At 40.3% G+C, this 20,224-nt stretch overlaps 1 protein-coding gene across 1 annotated transcript in view; it reads right to left on the bottom strand.

Moving 5' to 3' along the window:
* The window catches only part of LOC138661761 (cytochrome P450 2H2-like), a 36,799-nt gene extending 17,623 nt beyond the window's left edge, over positions 1-19,176 (bottom strand). Inside the window, exons 1-7 of the mRNA XM_069746658.1 lie at positions 18,851-19,176; positions 12,107-12,269; positions 9,685-9,834; positions 8,715-8,875; positions 7,481-7,657; positions 6,288-6,429; positions 404-591 (exon numbers count right to left, since the gene is read on the bottom strand). Of these exons, the coding sequence (XP_069602759.1) occupies positions 404-591; positions 6,288-6,429; positions 7,481-7,657; positions 8,715-8,875; positions 9,685-9,834; positions 12,107-12,269; positions 18,851-19,030 (1,161 nt within the window). The 5' untranslated portion in view covers positions 19,031-19,176. The remainder of the gene's footprint in view (positions 1-403; positions 592-6,287; positions 6,430-7,480; positions 7,658-8,714; positions 8,876-9,684; positions 9,835-12,106; positions 12,270-18,850) is intronic.
* Between the last annotated feature and the right edge of the window lie 1,048 nt (positions 19,177-20,224).

The raw sequence follows: 20,224 nt of genomic DNA, 5'->3' as shown, positions 1-20,224 counted from the left end.
TTCTTGCATTCATCCAGCTTAGTCATACCCCTGAGCAAGTCCTTGTTTAATTGAGTTTCTACCCCTAAACAAGTCATTGTTTCACTGAGTTCTAATTACCACACCCTACGAGATTTGGCAGTCCCTAAGTCATAAACCCCTTCCTTACTCTATCACAGTCATGCTCACCAAGTCTACTGGAATCATCATTAGGTTTGTAGAAAAAAAAAAGAGGGAAATGTCTCAGACTCGTGGAAAGGTAAGCACATTTACAAGGACCCATAATGTTTCTTCTGTCATATTGTTTCAGCATGGACGGGACCAAGGCTTGGAGGGCAGGTAATTAAAAGGGGGTGATACTATGGCCAAAAAATTGGAGTGGTACACACAAAACTCTAAGATAGATAAGACGAACATACTGCACCTTAGGAATGTGATATCCTCTGAAGGTTGTGTCCTTGCTGACAGAATGGGGCAATCCTGAAGGGATGATATCTCCAAATCTCTGGATCTCGTGGACTACGGCATCTGTATATGGCATTTTACTCCTGTCTTCTATTGATGGACAGCGATCTTTCCCTATTACATTATCGATCTCTTTGTGGATGTTTTCTGAAATTTTCAAAATGGAAAAAAAGAGCATATATTTTAACATAGTCTTTTTTTTTTACCAAAAATCAGGATCTGGGAAAAATGTCATTACACCAGGACCAAAAAAATAGAGGTAACACGTCTTGACGCTAAAATAATATTTTGTTGTATATTCACTAGGGACCCACGAACATGCTCGGTGATACTCAGTTACATGTGAAACTGTATGGCTGAGAAATTTAAGCATGCAAAAAAATTTAAAGCTTTTTTTCTGTTTTATAGATCACAAGAAATGTCCTACAGACCACAGAATTTTGTATGGATGAAAACTGTAATCCAGTCAATTTTTTAACTCTTTTTTATGCTTTCATCAAAGTCTTTAGGACTGTATAATTACTTCAACCACATTTTCAAAAAATTTACATTTAAAAAATGAGTCATCCAAACAGCTTAACACAGTTATAATTGTATTACAGTGGTATGTAAAACCCATAGAGTATTCCTCTATTCCGTGGTCTACATTTCCTTGGTAAATAACTCTAAAAAAACTTGTTCAAAATTGTATCGGTATCACCATTTATACTCGAGTGTAAGTTAAGATTTTCAGCCCATTTTTTTAGGCTGAAATTGCCCCTCTTATACTTGAGTCATTGTCCCAGGGGGTCAGTGGGGGAGGGGAAGCAGTAGAAATCGGCGGCTGTCACTTCATATTCACACCCTCCTGGCACTTTCTCTGCATGTCCCTGCTTCTCAGATGATCTCCGGTGCCTGCAGCTCTTCCTGTCCTCAGCGGTCATGTGGTCCCACTCATTAAAGTAATGAATATGCACATGACTCCACTCCCATAGGCGTGGAGTGCATATTCATTACTTTATTGAGCGGTACCATGTGACCGCTCAGCACTGGAAGGAGCTGCAGCCCTGAAAAAATGGAGAAGCAGGGAAGTTCAGAGACCACTCCAGGGGGTGAGTATGATGGGGGAGGGTAAGCCATGCGATATTTACCTGTCCCATTGCACCACCGGGCTGTGTCTTCCACATCCTCTGACTGTGACGATCAGGTCAGAGCGCATGATGACATGGTTAGTGCGCACCCTCTGCCTGAATAGTCACTGCAGAGAGCCCAAAGAAACAGTTGCGTGCGGCAGTGGAACGGGGACAGGTGAATATCACAGGTGTCGGGGGCCAGAGCCATCGGTGACACCGACACCTGGCCCCCATAGCGCGCTGGTGTCCCCGCCTGCTCAGGACAAAGGCACCTGGCCCCCAGCGACAAGAGGTGAGTATGTCATTTTTTTTAATTGCAGCAGCAGCAGCATATGGGGTGTATTATTCTATGCAGTATCTTATGGGGCCATCAACCTTTATGGAGCATTATATGGGGCATATTATTCTATGGAACATCTTATTGGGCCCATCATCCACCTTTGTGCAGCATTATATGGGGCATATTATTCTATGGAGCATCTTATGGGGCCATCATTTACCTTTGTGCAGCATTATATGGGGCATATTTTAATATGGAGCATCATATGGGGCCATCATTAACCTTTATTGAGCATTGTATGGGGAATATTATTCTGTGGAGCATTTTATGGGGCCATCAACCTTTATGGAGCACTATATGGGGCATAATATTCTATGGAGCATCTTATGGGGCAATCATTAACCTTTTATGCAGCATTATAGGGGGCATATTATTCTGTGGAATATCTTATGGAGCCATTATTAACCTTTTATGTGGCATTATATGGGGCCTATTTTTTGTATGGAGCATTTAATGGGGCCCATCATGAACTGTATGGAGCATTATATGGGGCTCCTGATTCAATATTGATGTTCAAAAACATTTAACCTACTGATTAATTAATTTGACTTTTATTTGTATCTATTTTTCTTTTTTAAATTTACCAGTAGCTGCTGCATTTCTCACCCTAGGCTTATACTCGAATCAATAAGTTTTCCCAGTTTTTTGTGGCAAAATTAGTGGCCTCGGCTTATACTCAGGTCATCTTATACTCGAGTATATATGGTTATGGGTCATCCATAGACTATTCTGTGGTCTAGAGTACATTTAGTTAATATATAACCATCAAAAAATTTGTTCAAAAATGTATTGGTATTATATTGCTCATCTATAGGATATTACATCTTCTTGGGTATATTTCTTTCCTATATAACCCTCAAAAATTTTTTTTTAAAAAATGTATTGGTATTATATTGCTCATCTATAGGGTATTATATCTTCTTGGGTATATTTCGTTGCTATACTTTTGCATATATTTGGGTACACTTCAATGGTATAACTATATAACCCTCAAAAACTTGTTTAAAGATGTATTGGTATTATATTGCTCATCCAAGGGGAATTACATCTTCTTGGGTATATTTTGTTTCTAAACAAGCCTCAATAAACTCTTTTAAAGGGAACCTGTCACCCCGAAAATCGCGGGTGAGGTAAGCCCACCGGCATCAGGGGCTTATCTGCAGCATTCTGTAATGCTGTAGATAAGCCCCCGATATTACCTGAAAAAGGAGAAAAAGACGTTATATTATACTCACCCAGGGGCGGTCCCGCTGCTGGTCAGGTCGGATGTGCATCTCCTGTCCGCTGCGGCGCCTCCCATCTTCATTAAAAGACGTCCTCTTCTGATCTTCAGCTACAGCTCCGGCGCAGGCGTACTTTGCTCTGCCCTCTTGCGGGCAGAGGATAGTACTGCAGTGCGCAGGCGCCGGAAAGGTCAGAGGCCCGGCGCCTGCGCACTGCAGTACTTTGTCTGCCCTCAACAGGGCAGAGCAAAGTACGCCTGCGCCGGAGCCGTGGCTGAAGATCAGAAGAGGACGTCTTGTAATGAAGATGGGAGGCGCCGCAGCGGACCGGAGATGCCCATTTGACCTGACCAGCAGTGGGACCGCCCCTGGGTGAGTATAATCTAACGTCTTTTTCTCCTTTTTCAGGTAATATCGGGGGCTTATCTACAGCATTACAGAATGCTGTAGATAAGCCCCTGATGCCGGTGGGCTTACCTCACCCGCGATTTTCGGGGTGACAGGTTCCCTTCAAGATTTTATCAGTATTATGTTGCTCACCCCTAGACTATTCCGGGGTGTGGAGCACATTTCCTTGATATATAACCCTCCAAAGTACATAGCCTTTTTATAGCCTAGAAAGACCAATTGTTTTCAGCAGTGATCTTGGAATGACATATGCTTCCAGGGGTCCTCCCCATGCTGTTCTCCTTTTATTCAGCACTTTCCCCATTCATTTGAACATTTTTTCTGCCCCCTGACCTCTTTGTAGGGTCTGCAGGAAAAAAGCATTGCTTTCTCATTGTGTTATGGACAGACTTGAGTTGGAGTAGTGATATTGCAACCCCTAGGAGCAGTATCGGCAGGTAACATAGTCAGAAAATAGCCACTAGTCAGTACACTGGAGAAGCAGTATAGTTGGGAGGATAAGCAGGTTGCGTAGTCATGAAATAGCCAGAAGTCGGTACACAGGAGCAGCAGTATAGTTGTGAGGACATGCAGGTTGTGTAGTCAGGAAATAGTCAGAAGTTGGTACACAGGAGCAGCAGTATAGCTGGGAGGATAAGCAGGTTGCACAGTCAGTAAACAGCCAGCTGTCGATACTCGGTAGCATCAGTATAATCTTGAAGATAAGCAGCAGGTGGAAAGAAGCTAGACTAGAGGCTGAGAGCTCAATAATCTTGCAAGGAAGAAAGTGCAATGCAAGTTTTAAGCAGGGTGTTCAATCAACAGGTCCCCGGGTTGAGCCAATCAGGAACTCAGGGTGGAAACAATCAGGAACAACACAAGTATTAGTTTCTGGGTTAGCAAGGAACTGTCCAGCGAGCTTAATAGCTGAGAGGGAAGAGCTACCACCTGGTGCACAAGAGCTGCTGGGTTCAAGACCTGACACATTGACCCCAAGCATCCGAGTAATTAGGAGTTGCTTGATTCCATCAACAAGCACCAGAGCATTTTAGTGCTCGCTCATCTCTAATATTGACAATAAAAAACACATAAAAATACATAAGTGGTTTTCAAGGGATAGCCAGTCAAAAGCTGGTATCAATACTGGCATGGCAAAAGAAGATGATATAAGGTGCACACAACCCTAAAGAAAAACAATGCTCGTTCTCTTCCCTCATGTCCTCCAATCATGTTCTAGAAACAGATGACAAATAATTACACTATTAATTAATTTATTTTATTTAATCATATGAACTACACTACACAGGGGTTTAACGTTAGTCCGCCTCCACGTGGTGCACCCTGGGTAACGCTAAAGGACTAACAATCTTGACGACCAAACAATCAAACTGCATCTGGATCTCCTAGACAATATATTTTACATTATATTTGATACACTATTAATGCTATAGTATAAAAATAATTTATGGAGAAATCAAACCACATGCTAACAAACATCACTCATAGGATTGTGATCAGTGTGCCAAGGGTCCACCAGTTACATTGTCTCTGGATCCTAATGTTTATTTAGATGCAAATATTACATTGCTCTCGTTCACAGTTTTACTTGGGCTTCTGTATAAAAATAAGCTGAATAGCTTCTTAAAGTATCAATTAAATACTTATCTTGTCTGTACATAGTGAAAAAGTGTATTGTGCTGGCTACTACGCATATAGGGGGAGTGGGGGGCAACTCCTGCAGAGGGGTCTACTGGGTGATTCACCGGTTTATTCATAGGTCAGTCCGAGCATAGTTGTACCTATAGAAGGAGCATATACATTACACCAAAATAATATAAAAAAGGACAATATAAGTAGTATGCTTATTTCACATGATAGGGCTGACCCCTCAGTATGAGTGTGTGCCATCTATTCACCATCTTCTGTTGTCCTGGCTCATACAGGTATCAATTTCTAACTAGTCAGCCCTTGGTTTTATTGTGATTATTTGCAATGTGGCATGGGTGAAGTACTCATCTGTTGCACCCCGTCACGTTACTTGAAGGTGGGGGTCCTGGCCGAGTGTTTGGTCTTGTGCCGTGAGGGTGGTGTGCCCGTGCAGGCCACATGTAACTGCCCTATTTTTTGTTCAGTTCAAATAGGTATGTAGATAGAATTAAATGGAATTCTTGAGAAAAAGAATTTCTTCATTGTTCCATCTCATTGTGTATTTTGGGCCATTCTACACCTGAGTCATCGTAAAGACACCATATGGCTTCATACACAGTGCCTAGAGCTATATGAATCTATGCCTATGAGGCAGAATCAGAACTTCAGCAAAGTTTTAGATTTCTACTCTATCATAGTCATTAATTGTCCTACAACAATCTTTGCCCCAAACGTTTTACCCCTGAAATATGATTAAAAGAAATTCTATTGGTTTAGAACAAAGTTTAGACTCGTTGTGAGCTCTGCTGAAATTGATCTTATAAATTATGATTGATGGTTTTATTCAGAGAGGGCCTTATGCATTTCAAGTGTATAAGACATTAAAGTTTTGGGGGCAGGGTGTAGAATAATTCTATTCTTTGTTTCCATCAAACATGAAACCAATCACATTAGTAGATTTGGTTGATACTAGAGAAAAAAGTTGCAACAAGGTGAAGGCGCCTAATAATTTTTAAACTTGTGTCTTTCTATGTGTCAGGAGTTTGGGCTGAGTCAGACTTTTACTCCTGCACTCAGCTACAATTGTATGAGGTGAGCATATTAAATAATTTAAAAATGCATTTAGACGATCACCTTGTATTTCAGGATATTTCAAGAGTAAAAGAAATCCATACGACAGTGTCATACTGGTCGTCTCTGTTCCGGCAAAGAATAAGTCTAATATTGTCGCCTGTAGGTTCTCCTCATGAAATTCAGTGTTTGTATTCTTTTTTTCCTGAAAAAAAATTAAAATTAATATTTTTTAATTCTAAAAATTAATAAAATACCCATGCGCACTTTATATAACGATTCCACCCCTCAGTGCTGAGCTGTCTTTGCAGTGATTGACAGCTCAGTTGACCAGTCTGGTGCAAGGATGTGACGAGCTGTCTGGGCAGTGACTGACAGCTCAGTTGTACAGTCTGTTTCAGGGGCATGCTAAGCTGTCTGTGTCTTCATTGACAGCTCAGCCGTCCAATCTGAGACTGCGAGATTCTGAGCTTTCATAAGGTGCTTCCAATTCCCCTGATTGTTTAGCTGTTTACCTGAGCAGGCAGTCACAGAAAGCTGTCAGCCATAGCTTCAGCTAAGTGTGATTGGTTGGCTCTGTGCCTTGAATTTTGCTTGTTGATGTATCGCTGCATGATCTTGGACTTCATTCTGACCGTATCTTTCTGTTTAACCCCTTTTCTCTGATCTGCTATCCTCCTGGTATTTTGACCTCGGACCATTACTTGACTATGACCTTGTCTCTTCCATTCGTCAGACTCCCCGACTAACCCATCTCACAGCTTGTCCATGAGACGTGACTCAGCATCACACTTTATAAAACAAATAGTAGTGAAAAAATGTCAACGAACTAGAATGATTGATTTCAACTACTTATTTTCAAAGATCTATATAAAAAATGTGACCCTTAAAGGGACACTGTCACCTGAATTTGGAGGGAACAATCTTCAGCCATGGAGGCGGGGTTTTTGGGTGTTTGATTCACCCTTTCCTTACCCGCTGGCTGCATGCTGGCTGCAATATTGGATTGAAGTTCATACTCTGTCCTCCATAGTACATGCCTGCACCAGGTAAGATTGCACTGTGCAGGCATGTACTACGGAGGACAGAGAATGAACTTCAATCCAATATTGCAGCCAGCATGCAGCCAGCGGGTAAGGAAAGGGTGAATCAAACACCCAAAAACGCCGCCTCCATGGCTGAAGATTGTTCCCTCCAAATTCAGGTGACAGTGTCCCTTTAAAGATCTGATAATCTAATATTTTCTAAACACTCACATCTTCCATCCTCATGAGGAAACAATCTATGAAGTCACGAGGGAAGTTCTCATCCAGGGTGTTTTGATGGATCTTTATCATATCTTTAATAAATTGTTTCAGGCTGTGAGCAATTTTAATAGTCGTCTGATGAGGACCAGGAATGTAGGTCATTATGGCTGGGAACCTGTTGTAAAGCTAAGGAAAGAAGCAATAGACAAACAACCATAGTATTATTTGATTGGTTTAGAGTCATATATATATTCATTATTCACCTTTACAAAACTGTTTTTTTCTTTTGTTTTTTTCTTGACTTCAGTGTTTCTAAACATAAAAATGAGACAGTCATGCTTCATTAAAAAAAATTCTGTTTTATGTCTAGATTTCCCTTACAGTTATAGCACTATGCAAACCTTTTAGGCACGTTGCCGAAACGCGTGTTGGGGTGGATGGCATCGTGGTCCCGCAGGTAAATTATGTGTTACTTTAACTGGTCATGTGCCACCACTGTTTGTGCGTTTATTACAGTTCCTCTTGCATGAGGTTTCTTGGTACTTGGTAAACTCTATACTTAATGATGTATATACACATATGGACATGTTCCTAGTGAAACCTTTTTTGCAGGCTATGCACTTTTAGCACCAGTGGGATGACTATTTATCAATTGTATTTTACAATTTTACATTTGCCTGTTGGGGACCACTCTGCCATCTGCTTTTGGTGAGATCCCTTGTCATTTTTCTGATCTTCTCTATTTTTATTATGGTTGTTATTATTCTCTTGACTTAATAAAATTCCTACTTTTATATATTATTTGATTTTTTGGTGCTATTTTTTCTTTTTGGTTTTCATGGACACTAGGTGGTTGGTATGGACCACGAACTTTACAATTCGCGTTTGCCCATCCCAACTTAACAGTCCTCTGATGGAAATATGGTGATGTCATGCTTCGGTCGTAGAGAACATGTCTGTGCTGGATCCATGAACCTGAAAGCGTGTGAGTATGCCTAATTTGTTTATTTTGTCCACATCCATGTATCATTTTAGCCTGACAACTTTTAAGTTAGCACAATAGATTCTATTCCATTTTTGTGCCAACGCGGCAGACATTTCTGATGGGAGCCAAAAAGTCCTGACATCCTTTAGTCATGCGGCAGAAATTGCCATAAGGAGTGATGTCTTTTTATATTTGTAATTTCTTGTTAATTACATTTCTCTCTTATCCATTTTAGGATGTACCTTTTGTAGTATTTACCTGCCCAAAACCAGAGTTTATCCGGTGGGAAATATCATCAATATATGACAAGAGTGTCAAGAATTTTTCATCTTCATAGTCAAATCTTTCTCCAAATACGACGGAGCAAATAACATTGGAAACAGCGGGTCTCGTTATATTTGGTGGGTTAATTGGAGAATCTGTAAGAAATTATAAAGAGGATGTCAGCTATCGGTTTATCTATACAAGCTATCAGTTATTGCTTTAACCATGTAAGCTATATAATACACTAGAGACATTGGGAAAATATGGACAGCGGCAAGATTGCTGTTACACATCTGTCCCGGTTATCGAAAGCTTTGCTTCATTCTCATGGGTCCACTGCCCTGTGTTGTGCACTATGTTGGGTTTTGCAGGTTACCTAGCGTAGATAAATGACATCATCTCCCTAGACCTATTTAGGGTATATTGACTTGGGATTGAGCCTCTAGATCTCTGTTTTTGGGTGCTCCACCTTATACTGTGCTTTACTTGCTTTCATCCCTGCTAAGTTCCACTTCACCCATTCTGCTGCTCCAGAGATTCCTAAGTGTGCCAAGTCCTTGCTGCCCATGTGCCTTCCAGCTTGCTACACCAACGCCGGTGGCATGTGTGGCCACCCAATCTTGGAGATTCCTGTTCACTTGGTGAGCTTTAGCCATTTTTACACAGTAGGACTACTATGCAGAACTATGAACTGGTTTGTATGGCAAGCTCATGTTAATGTTGACCATACCTGTCAATTCCAATGGATTAGCCATTTATCTATTCACTATTGGGCCATCCTGATTGTGATATTATTCTAAACATTGTGAAAAGAAGTTGAATTTCAACACGGCCAATTCATTAACCATCCAGCCCAAATGAGTATGTTCATAGGGGCTTCCCTATTATTGTTTTTGGCCAACAGCCATCCAAAATGTATGGCCAACCCGATAACTTTAGACATATTTTTGAACATTGCACCCACCTTTATCTTTCATGATTTTCTCAGTTAGACACTGGGCTTCTTCTTGGATTCTTTCATCAATGCTTCTCTTTCCCATTCCAAAATTTCTCAAAGTTGTCAGTGAAAATCGACGAAGAATTTTCCATCTTTCTCCATTGCTTCCAACGACTCCTGTAAGTTCAAACATTGGGTTGAAAGGTTGTCTAAGATTTGAAATAGATGGATGTTGTCTTCCAAAAATTGAACTTTTTATATATCTCCCAAGATTTCCTTCTCTACTTCCCTCTTATCTCCTCTTCCCACAATAGCATACAAGATTTCTCCCGTGCATCCCCCCTGCTCTGGAACTCTCTACCCCAGCATATTAGAATCTCGTCTACCATGGAAACCTTTAAAAGGAACCTGAAGACCTACATCTTCTGACAAAGCCTACAGCCTGTAGAAACTCTTGTATCACTATACCGCTGCACAATCAGTTTTATCCTCCCTTGTAGGCTGTGAGCCCTCGCAAGCAGGGTCCTCTTTCCCCCTGTACCAGTCAGTAACTTGTATTGTTCATAATAATTGTACAGGGTGGGCCATTTATATGGATACACCTTAGGGGCCATGTATAGGGTTGAGCAAAACGGGTCGGTCATTTTCAGAAGTCGCCGACCTTTGGCAAAGTCGGGTTTCATGAAACCCGACCCGATCCCTGTGTGGGGTCGGCCATGAGGTCGGCGATCTTCGCGCAAAAGTCGCATTTCATTCCGATACCGCAAGTATCGGATATCGGCCGATATTTACGGTAACGGAATCCATATTTATGTGTAAAATAAAGAATAAAAATAAAAAATAGGGATATACTCACCCTCGGACGTGCCCTGGTACTAACCGCTGTAACCGGCAGCTTCCATTCCTAAGAATGAGCGCGTGAAGGACCTTCGATGACGTCGCGGCTTGTGATTGGTCGTGTGAGCAGTCACATGAGCGGTCACGCGACCAATCACAAGCCGCGACGTCATCGAAGGTCCTTCACGCGCTCATTCTTAGGAAGGAAGGCTGCCGGTTAGTACCAGGGCACGTCCGAGGGTGAGTATATCCCTATTTTTTATTTTTATTCTTTATTTTACACATAAATATGGATCCCAGCGCCTGAAGGAGAGTTTTCTCTCCTTCAGACCCTGGGAACCATTAGTATCCCATTGCACTGCATTGGGTTTCGTGTTTCGGCCGACCCCGACTTTTTAATAGGATCGGCCGATTTCACTCGACCCGACTTTTGAGAAAGTCGGGTTTCGTGAAACCCGACCCAACCCTAAAAAAACAAAAGTCGCTCAACCCTAGGCATGTATATGGATACACCTAAATAAAATGGGAATGGTTGGTGATATCAACTTCCTGTTTGTGGCACATTAGTATATGGGAGGGGGAAAACTTTTCAAGATGGGTGGTGACCATGGTGGCCATTTTGAAGTCAGCCATTTTTTAATGCAACTTTATAAATGACCCTCCCAGGTGTTTCCAAATAAATGGCCCATCCTGTACTTGTTTTCCCATTATGGCATTGTACCAGGAGGAAAGTGGCTTAAAACTTTTGATTTTTTTAATACCTGACAACCCCATTAAAATGCTTGGAACTCAAGTTCTTTTTCCAATTTATCTGCTTAATTTCAAATGTAGTAAATTCAGTCATTTTTGCAACTTCATACTATAGAATAATTAAAAACTCTAATACCCTTTACCTGCCCTCCCTCCCCTCTGTCAGGTGAAATTACTAGAAATTATTTAAATATTGGTCTCCCACCATCCAGCTATTGTATACATTTTACCAAAATTAAATGGCATAGATATAGCAATATTGCATAACCCACATTGAAATGATTAATTTATTGTCAATCAATTCCTTAATTTAATGTGAATGTATCATCAACAATGACCTTTTGTTTAAATCAAGCAAATATATTTCTTTTTTTTTATATCACAATCTACATAATATTTAGCAAAATTGCAATTTACATAGTGGCCTAAGGGGGCTTTTTTTAGACTCATACTTCCTGTTCTTTAAAGAAAGCTTTTTGGCAGGATCAATATCATCACAGACAGGGTTACAATGACAGGTAACATCCCTCTACACAGCTAATCCTTCATTCAGCACAGGAGTCGATGTCACGGGAACTCTTGCTCCTCTCCCTAAATAATGACCCTTGCACACGCTCATTACATGCTTCAATAATAAAGATAGACTGCTACTAATGTGCATGTTGATTTCCCGAAAGAATATGAAGTTAAGAGTCTAGAATAGCCCTAGTGACAAGTTTAAAAAATGCGAAAAAAAAAATTCTTATACAAATGATGACATGAAAAAAATTGATAAACATTTTCTTAAACAATACAATTTAACATAAAAACCTGAGTTAAACAGTAGTTAATTTGCTGATTAAATATTCCCTTCGCCACTTACCAAAATCTTTACAAAAAAACTCTGCTGCCCCCATGTCTCCCCTATCACTAAACACGTCGCTGCAGTCCACCAATGCTTCCTTAATAGCGTCATACCCAATCAGCACAATTATCCGAAAGTTTGCTAAGTAGATGGTATAAACGGGTCCATATGTTTTGCTCAACTGGAGAGATATACAAAAATAAACATAATAAATGACAGATGTAAAATTTAGTTGTTTGTACCTTCATCTATTTCCAATCTATATAAGGGTTTACTTGGGCATCCTGTCCAGTACAAGAAAGCCTTACCCAGTAGGCATGGGAAAATGTTTTATGGATTTTATAAGGTGGGATGTGATTAATGCATTTAATGCATAGATGTGCAATATATTGTTAGTTTTGTTTTTATTGATAGAAGAGGTTCCCTTTATTTGGAGGACAACTGCAAACAGCATCTCTTTGGAGCACCCAACATGTCCACATATTAAAGTGAACCTGTCACTTGAATTTGGCGGGACATATGGGCGGAGTTTTCGGGTGTTTGATTCACCCTTTCCTTACCCGCTGGCTGGATGCTGGCCGCAATATTGGATTGAAGTTTATTCTATGTCCTCCGTAGTACACGCCTGCGCAAGGCAATCAAGGCGGCCAGCATGCAGCCAGCGGGTAAGGAAAGGGTGAATCAAACACCCGAAAACTCCGCCCATATGACCGAAAACCGGTCCCGCCAAATTCAGGTTACAGGTTCCCTTTCAACATAGCCTACTTATATAACAGGACACCATGTAATCCTTAAACTCTCCTGCGGGTGTGCTGCAGGCACAATAAACACCTCCTCTAACAGATAACTGCTGATTGCTGATGGTTCCAGTGGTTAGACAGTTTGTGATTGCATGCTGATTAGCCATTTGTAATCAGGAAACATTTTAAATTTTTCACAGCCAACATAATTTTAAAATTTACACTCAAGTCGAGCACCAAGTGAACTGGGTAAATTGGTGGGGTCAACTGAACCCGTAGGTAGAGCTCAAGCCAGACTTGATGGTTTACATCATATATATATACATCATCATATATATATATATATATAATTTTCCAAATTTGAATTTGTATGCCCTTAAATCACATAGATATGTCACACAAAATACTTAATAAGTAACATTTCCCATATGTCTACTTTACATCAGCTCAATTTTGGAACCTAAATTTTTTTTTTGTTAGGGATTTATAAGGGTTAAAAGTTGACCAGCAATTTCTCATTTTGCAACACCATTTTTTTAAGGGAGCACATCACATTTAAAGTCACTTTAAGGGGTCTATATGATAGAAAATACCCAAGTCTAACACCATTCTAAAAACTACACATCTCAAGGTGCTCAAAACCACATTCAAGAAGTTTATTAACCCTTCAGGTGATTCAAAGGAACTTTTGGAATGTTTAAAAAAAATGAACATTTAACTTTTTTTCACGAAAATCTTACTTCAGCTCCAATTTGTTTTATTTTACCAAGGGTAACAGGAGAAATTGGACCCCAAAAGTTTTTGTACAATTTGTCCTGAGTACGCTAATACCCTATATGTGGGGGTAAACCACTGTTTAGGCGCATGGAAGAGTTTGGAAGGGAAGGAGTGCCATTTGACTTTTCAATGCAAAATTGACTGGAATTGAGATGGGACGCCATGTCGCGTTTGAAGAGCCCCTGATATGCCTAAACATTGAAACCCCCCACAAGTGGCACCATTTTGGAAAGTAGACCACCTAAGGAACTTATCTAGATGTGTGGTGAGCACTTTGACCCACCAAGTGCTTCACAGAAGTTTATAATGTAGAGCCGTAAAAATAAAAAATCATATTTTTCACAAAAAATGACATTTTTGTCCCCAATTCTTAATTTTCCCAAGAATAACAGAAGAAACTGGACCCCAAAAGTTGTTGTGCAATTTGTATTGAGTACGCTGATACCCCATATGTGGGGGAACCACGTTTTGGGCGTATGGCAGAGCTCGGAAGGGAAGGCTCGCCGTTTGGAATGCAGACTTAGATGGATTGGTCTGCAGGCGTCACGTTGCAGTTGCAGAGCCCCTGATGTACCTAAACAGTAGAAATCTCCCACAAATGACCCCATATTGGATACTAGACCCCCCAAGGAACTTATCTAGATGTGTTTTGAGAACTTTTCACCCCCAAGTGTTTCACTATAGTTTATAACGCAGAGCTGTGAAAATAAAAATTATTTTTTTCCACAAAAATTAGGTTTTAGCCCCGGTTATGTATTTTCCCAAGGGTAACAGGAGAAATTGGACCCCAAAAGTTATTGTCCAATTTTTTCTGAGTACGCTGATACCCCATATGTGGGGGGGAACCACCATTTAGGTGCATGGCAGAGCTCGGCAGGGAAGGCGCGCCACTTGGAAAGCAGACTTAGATGGTTTGGTCTGCAGGCGTCACGTTGCATTTGCAGAGCCCCTGATGTATCTAAACAGTAGAACCACCCCCATATGTGACCCCATATTGGATACTAGACCCCCCAAAAACTTATCTAGATGTGTTGTGAGAACTTTGCACCCCCAAGTGTTTCATTACAGTTCATAACGCAGAGCCGTGAAAATAAAAATTCTTTTTTTCCACAAAAATTATTTTTTAGCCCCAGTTTTGTATTTTCCCAAGGGTAAAAGGAGAAATTGAACCCCAAAAGTTGTCGTTCAATTTGTCCTGAGTACACTGATACCCCATATGTTGGGGTAAACTCTGTTTGGACGCACGGGAGAGCTCGGAAGGGAAGGAGCACTGTTTTACTTTTTCAACCCAGAATTGGCCTGGAATTGAGATCGGATGCCATGTCGCGTTTGAAGAGCCCCTGATGTGCCTAAACAGTGGAAACCCCCCAATTCTAACTAAAAGCCTAACTCAAACACACCCCTAATCCCAACCATAACCCTAACCACACCCCTAACCCTTGTCCCAACCCTAATCCCAACCGTAAATGTAATCCAAACCCTAACTTTATCCCCAACCCTAACTCTAACTTTAGCCCCAACCCTAACTTTAGCCCCAAGCCTAACCCTAACCCCAACCCTAACCCCAACCCTAGCTTTAGCCCCAAACCTAACCCTAACTTTAGCCCCATCCCTAACCCTAACTTTAGCCCCAACCCTAACTCTAACTTTAGCCCCAACCATAACCCTAACCCTAACTTTAGCCCCAACTCTTACCCTATTGGGAAAATGGAAATAAACATATTTTTTAAAATTGTATTATTTTTTCATAACTAAGGGGGTGATGAAGGAGGTTTTGATTTTCTTTTATAGCTTTTTTTTGGTGGATTTTTATGATTGGCAGCTGTCACAAACTAAAAGACGCTTTTTATTGCAAAAAATAGTTTTTGCGTCTCCACAATTTGAGAGCTATAATTTTTCCATATTTTAGTTCACAGAGTCATGTGAGGTCGTGATTTTTGCAGGACGACTTGACGTTTTTATTGGTACTATTTTCGAGCACGTGACATTTTTTAATCGCTTTTATTCTGATTTTTGTGAGGTAGAATGAACAAAAAACAGCTATTCATGAATTTATTTTTGGGGGGCGCTTATACCGCTCCACATTTGGTAAAATTGATGAAGCAGTTTTATTCTTCGGGTCAGTACAATAACAGCGAAACCTCATTTATATCCTTTTTTATGTTTTGGCGCTATTATACGATAAAAACTATTTTATATAAAAAATAACTATTTTTGCATTGCTTTATTCTGAGGACTATAACTTTTTTTATTTTTTCGTTGATGACGCTGTATGGCGGCTCGTTTTTTGCGGGACAAGATTACATTTTTAGTGGTACCGATTTTTTGATCGCGGGTTATTCTACTTTTTGTTTGGAGGTATGATAATATAGCGTTGTTTTTTGCCTCGTTTTTTTTTTTTTTTATATTGGTGATCACTGAAGTGGTTAAGTCTCTTCTGCTTGTTGCCTGTCCTTAGCAGTGGTTTCCTAGCAGCTATTTTACCATTAAGGCCTGCAGCACAAAGTCTCTTCTTAACAGTTATTGTAGAGATGTGTCTGCTGCTAGAACTCTGTGTGGCATTGACCTGGTCTCTTATTTGAGCTGCTTTTAACCTGCGATGTCTGAGGCTGGTGACTCGGACAAACTTATCCTCAGAAGCAGAGGTAACTCTTGGCCTTCCTTTCCTTTCCCTTGGACTTCTGCTCAACACAACTGATGGTCCCAACCCCATTTACAAGGCAAGAAATCCCACTTATTAAACCTGACAGGGCACACCTGTGAAGTGAAAACCATTTCCGGTGACTACCTCTTGAAGCTCATCAAGAGAATGCCAAGAGTGTGCAAAGCAGTCATCAAAGCAAAAGGTGGCTATTTTAACGAACCTAGAATATAAGACATATTTTCAGTTGTTTCACACTTTTTTGTTAAGTATATAATTCCACATGTGTTAATTCATAGTTTTGATGCCTTCAGTGTGAATTTACAATTTTCATAGTTATGAAAATACAGAAAAATCTTTAAATGACAAGGTGTGTCCAAACTATTGGTCTGTACTGCATATATACATCAGATTTCCACATTGCATGTATGGATGGAGCAGGCTCAAGTACTGTATTATCCAGCCAGCACCCGAGACAACACAATGAGGTAGTGGAAAGATCACATCAGTATTTGCAGTGTGACCAGTTCCCCTTCCTCGACAGATTCCTTAACCTGTTGCACATGTACACATGCACCATACATATGCAGTGTCCACATTTTTCGGATTTTGTGATAGGCTGGCCCGGCACATATAAGGTCCTGGTAATCTCTGGATGCCATCCCCCTGAAGAAGGCAAGCGCCGAAATGCGCGTTGGGGACGGTGGCACCACAGAGCTCCAGGTAATGCTTACACTTTAGTTTTGTTACTGTTTGCTCCTTGCCCTTTTTTCTCGATGTGGCACACAGCCCTTCTGGGCTATAGTATGCACCAGACTTTATAATTTGACATGCCTCATTGTGCACATGCACCTTTTTGAGCAAATTATTCATGTCGTATGTACCTGACGGTATTTGTCTTTGATTGTGGTTCCACCTAATTTAGCTCACCTCTGTCAATTCCCTATTGATTCTTGGTTATATGGTTTTATAATTTATTAATTAAATTTTTTACATTTTATATGACATCTATATATGATTTCCATGCACATGTAGTAAGTCCACCCCAATGATTGCCGTAGACATATGGCATTTGTAGAGCAGCCTTGGCCTGCTGAAAACCTAAGTATCTCCCATGCTTGTACACCTAAGGCCTCTTTCACACTTCCGTCTTTCTGCTTTCGTTGCAATCCATCGATTTTTTAAAATGCATGATCCTGCAAAACAATTTGCAGGATCCTTCATTTTCCCTTAGACTTGTATTGCCGATGAATTGCGACGTATGGCCACACGTCGCGTCCGTCGTGCCCTGGATGCGTCGGGATTTGGCGGCCCGTCATCACAGAAAAACGTTCAAGGGAACGTTTTTTTGTACGTCGCATCCAGTGTTTCAGACTGTACATGCCCAGCAGGAAATATCGCTCTCACGATCTTTCCTGCTCGGCAAAGCAGAAGGAAGTGTGAAAGCAAACACTTCCGTCGGTACGTCGCGCCGACTCTTCGCGACGGCCCCGTACCGATGGAAGTGTGAAAGAAGCCTAAGTTGTCTAGTTCATAGGAGACTGGCAATTTTACAATATACTGCAATATTAGAGTATTGAAGTGTATTAAATAAATGATTGCAAGTTCAAAAATACCACCCCCATTCCCTTCTTTTTCTAGAAGGTAAATAAAATCTAAAATAAAATAAAAATGACTTTATTTTGTATCTCCATATACCTAACTGTCCGATCTTATAACAAATCACAAGCAAAAAAAAAAATGAAATTACTCCTATTTTCCTCCTGAAAAGTTAGACAAGTGGAGTCTGTATGTTCAACCTATGTCATGCGAGTTCTAAGCGAGCGTGCGATAGGTTGCAGCACTGAATCACTGGACGTCGTGGAAACGCCATGGATTACGTTGGAGCTGTGAGAATTATTTTTAATAACAAATTGGTGAATGAGGGATTATTTTTTGTTTTTATTTGTTACCTGTCTCTTTTCACGTCAGATTCAGTTGAATACGTCAGAATCCTGGACTTTTCTTTTTAAAGTGGTGCACTTGACAATTTTTAGTTATTTGATCACATAAATATAAATTATGCCTATATTTTTATCATTTCACTTCACCAGACTATTTAGTGTTCATGCATCACACACAAATCAGATTACAAAAATGTTTGCATACAGATTGTAATGTAACAAAATAGGAAAAAGCCAAGGAGGTGAATACTTTCTTAAGCTACTCTATCTTGTCTATTCTATTCTGACGGTTCAGGCTGTGAATTTACTGTTCTTGGCTGATGAAATGTCTGGTTTCCTTTGAGATGGGATCATAAAAATCAGATGGCACACGCACGGCCCAAGTGCCCTACAATTCTTTTCACAAACTCATTGACTTGCAATTGAGAATGCGATCCAACTCTCACATCCAATCACAGCACGCTGTGAGTTTTTCCTCACTCCAATTCGGGCTGAGAAAGAAAATCACAGACAAGCACTGACTCATTGAATAACATGGGTCAGTGATGTTTTCTCACATTGCACTCCTTCGTATTATACTCCAGTGTTTGTGAACCCTTACCCTGTTTACGGCCATCTGTTTTCAGTCAATTGACAGGTACAGACTGTCATAAATTCTTACCTTGACTAATGACTGTGGTATTTCGGAAGTGTTGACCTGTATGATATTCCCCAGGATGGGTAGTGGTGTAGGTCCTGGGGGTAGGTCCTTTTGTTTCACCCTACCCCACCATTTGATGAGATAAATAAGGAGAGTGATTCCAGCAGCTAGGAGAAGTGTTGCTGCGATGTTCAGAGCCATCCTGAGCCCCGGTGACTACAGCTTGGTCTGTACTATGACCTGTGTATTTATATTCGGTCATGTACAGGGCAGCATTCCGACATGCAATCAGTGAGAACAGACTGCACTTGTGTAAAGTGCAGAGTTACATGTATTGTTCAACACTTCCGCTCTCAGTGCTTGCAGAGAGGGCAGTCTCATCTTGGTGTGATGTCAGAGCGCTCTGGAAATGAGACTTGACACCCACCCATCTCACAGCAAACAGCAAACATGAGGGGATTCAGCAGCTGCATCCTCTGCTCTTTTGCTACTGTACAGATTTGTTAATTTCTGAGAACATATTAAAAATCAAACATAGCCTTGACGCTTCCAAAATATACTCATTTATTGCAACCAAAAGATGAGAACTGGTCAAACAATAGTAGAAAAGATGAAAAGAAAACTAAAGTCCATTCTATTCTAATGTTTTCTTAAGCCCTGATTTAAAAAGAAATAAAAATCACATCTAGATTTTGAACAAAACTTGATCAAAATTACGTAATAGCAAGATAAACCAGAAAAATCTTTATTATGGCTAAAAATGTACACAATATTATACAGTATATAAAAATGTAAAGAATATTCATTCGGCATCTTTTTTGGAAATTTATTCTTGCGCCTTTTCCTTTTCTCTTCAAAACTTCTCTTGATACCTTCTCTGCAGATCTTTTCTGTGAAGCATCCTGCAGTAGTCATCCAACATGTTCCATCTACCTTGGTATCGTTGTTTCACCTCCTTGCTATCCTGATGAAATCTTTCTCCTTGCTCTTCGTTAACAGCACCAAGTTTTTCGGGAAAGTAGTCCTAATGGGAATTAAATAAGTGTAACTTCAAATTCATAGACAATCTGAGGCTTTGAAACATTTCATCATGTTCTCCTTGATTGACTTAAATTTTGGATCTTTCTTATTAATTAGAAATATATTCACTACTTCTTTAAAAGAATCCCAAGCATTTTTCTCAACAATATGAGTCTCCGAACACCAAAAACTCATAAAAACGGCTTCCTTCTGTTTTGCTTCTGACAGTCTATCAAACTTGGTACATAGGTACTTAAATTTCTCATCTCTTTCTTTCAGAAGAACTTTCAAAAAACTTCATTTGCCCAAGCTTAATGTGGAGTGGTGGCAGAAGAACTTTAATGGTTGTTAACTATATCTATTTTATATATTTAT

This window comes from Ranitomeya imitator, chromosome 2, assembly GCF_032444005.1.
Source record: "Ranitomeya imitator isolate aRanImi1 chromosome 2, aRanImi1.pri, whole genome shotgun sequence".
Classification (NCBI taxonomy): domain Eukaryota; kingdom Metazoa; phylum Chordata; class Amphibia; order Anura; family Dendrobatidae; genus Ranitomeya; species Ranitomeya imitator.
The sequence above is the reverse complement of the archived record's forward strand: the minus strand, read 5'-3'. Positions and strand labels throughout refer to the sequence as shown.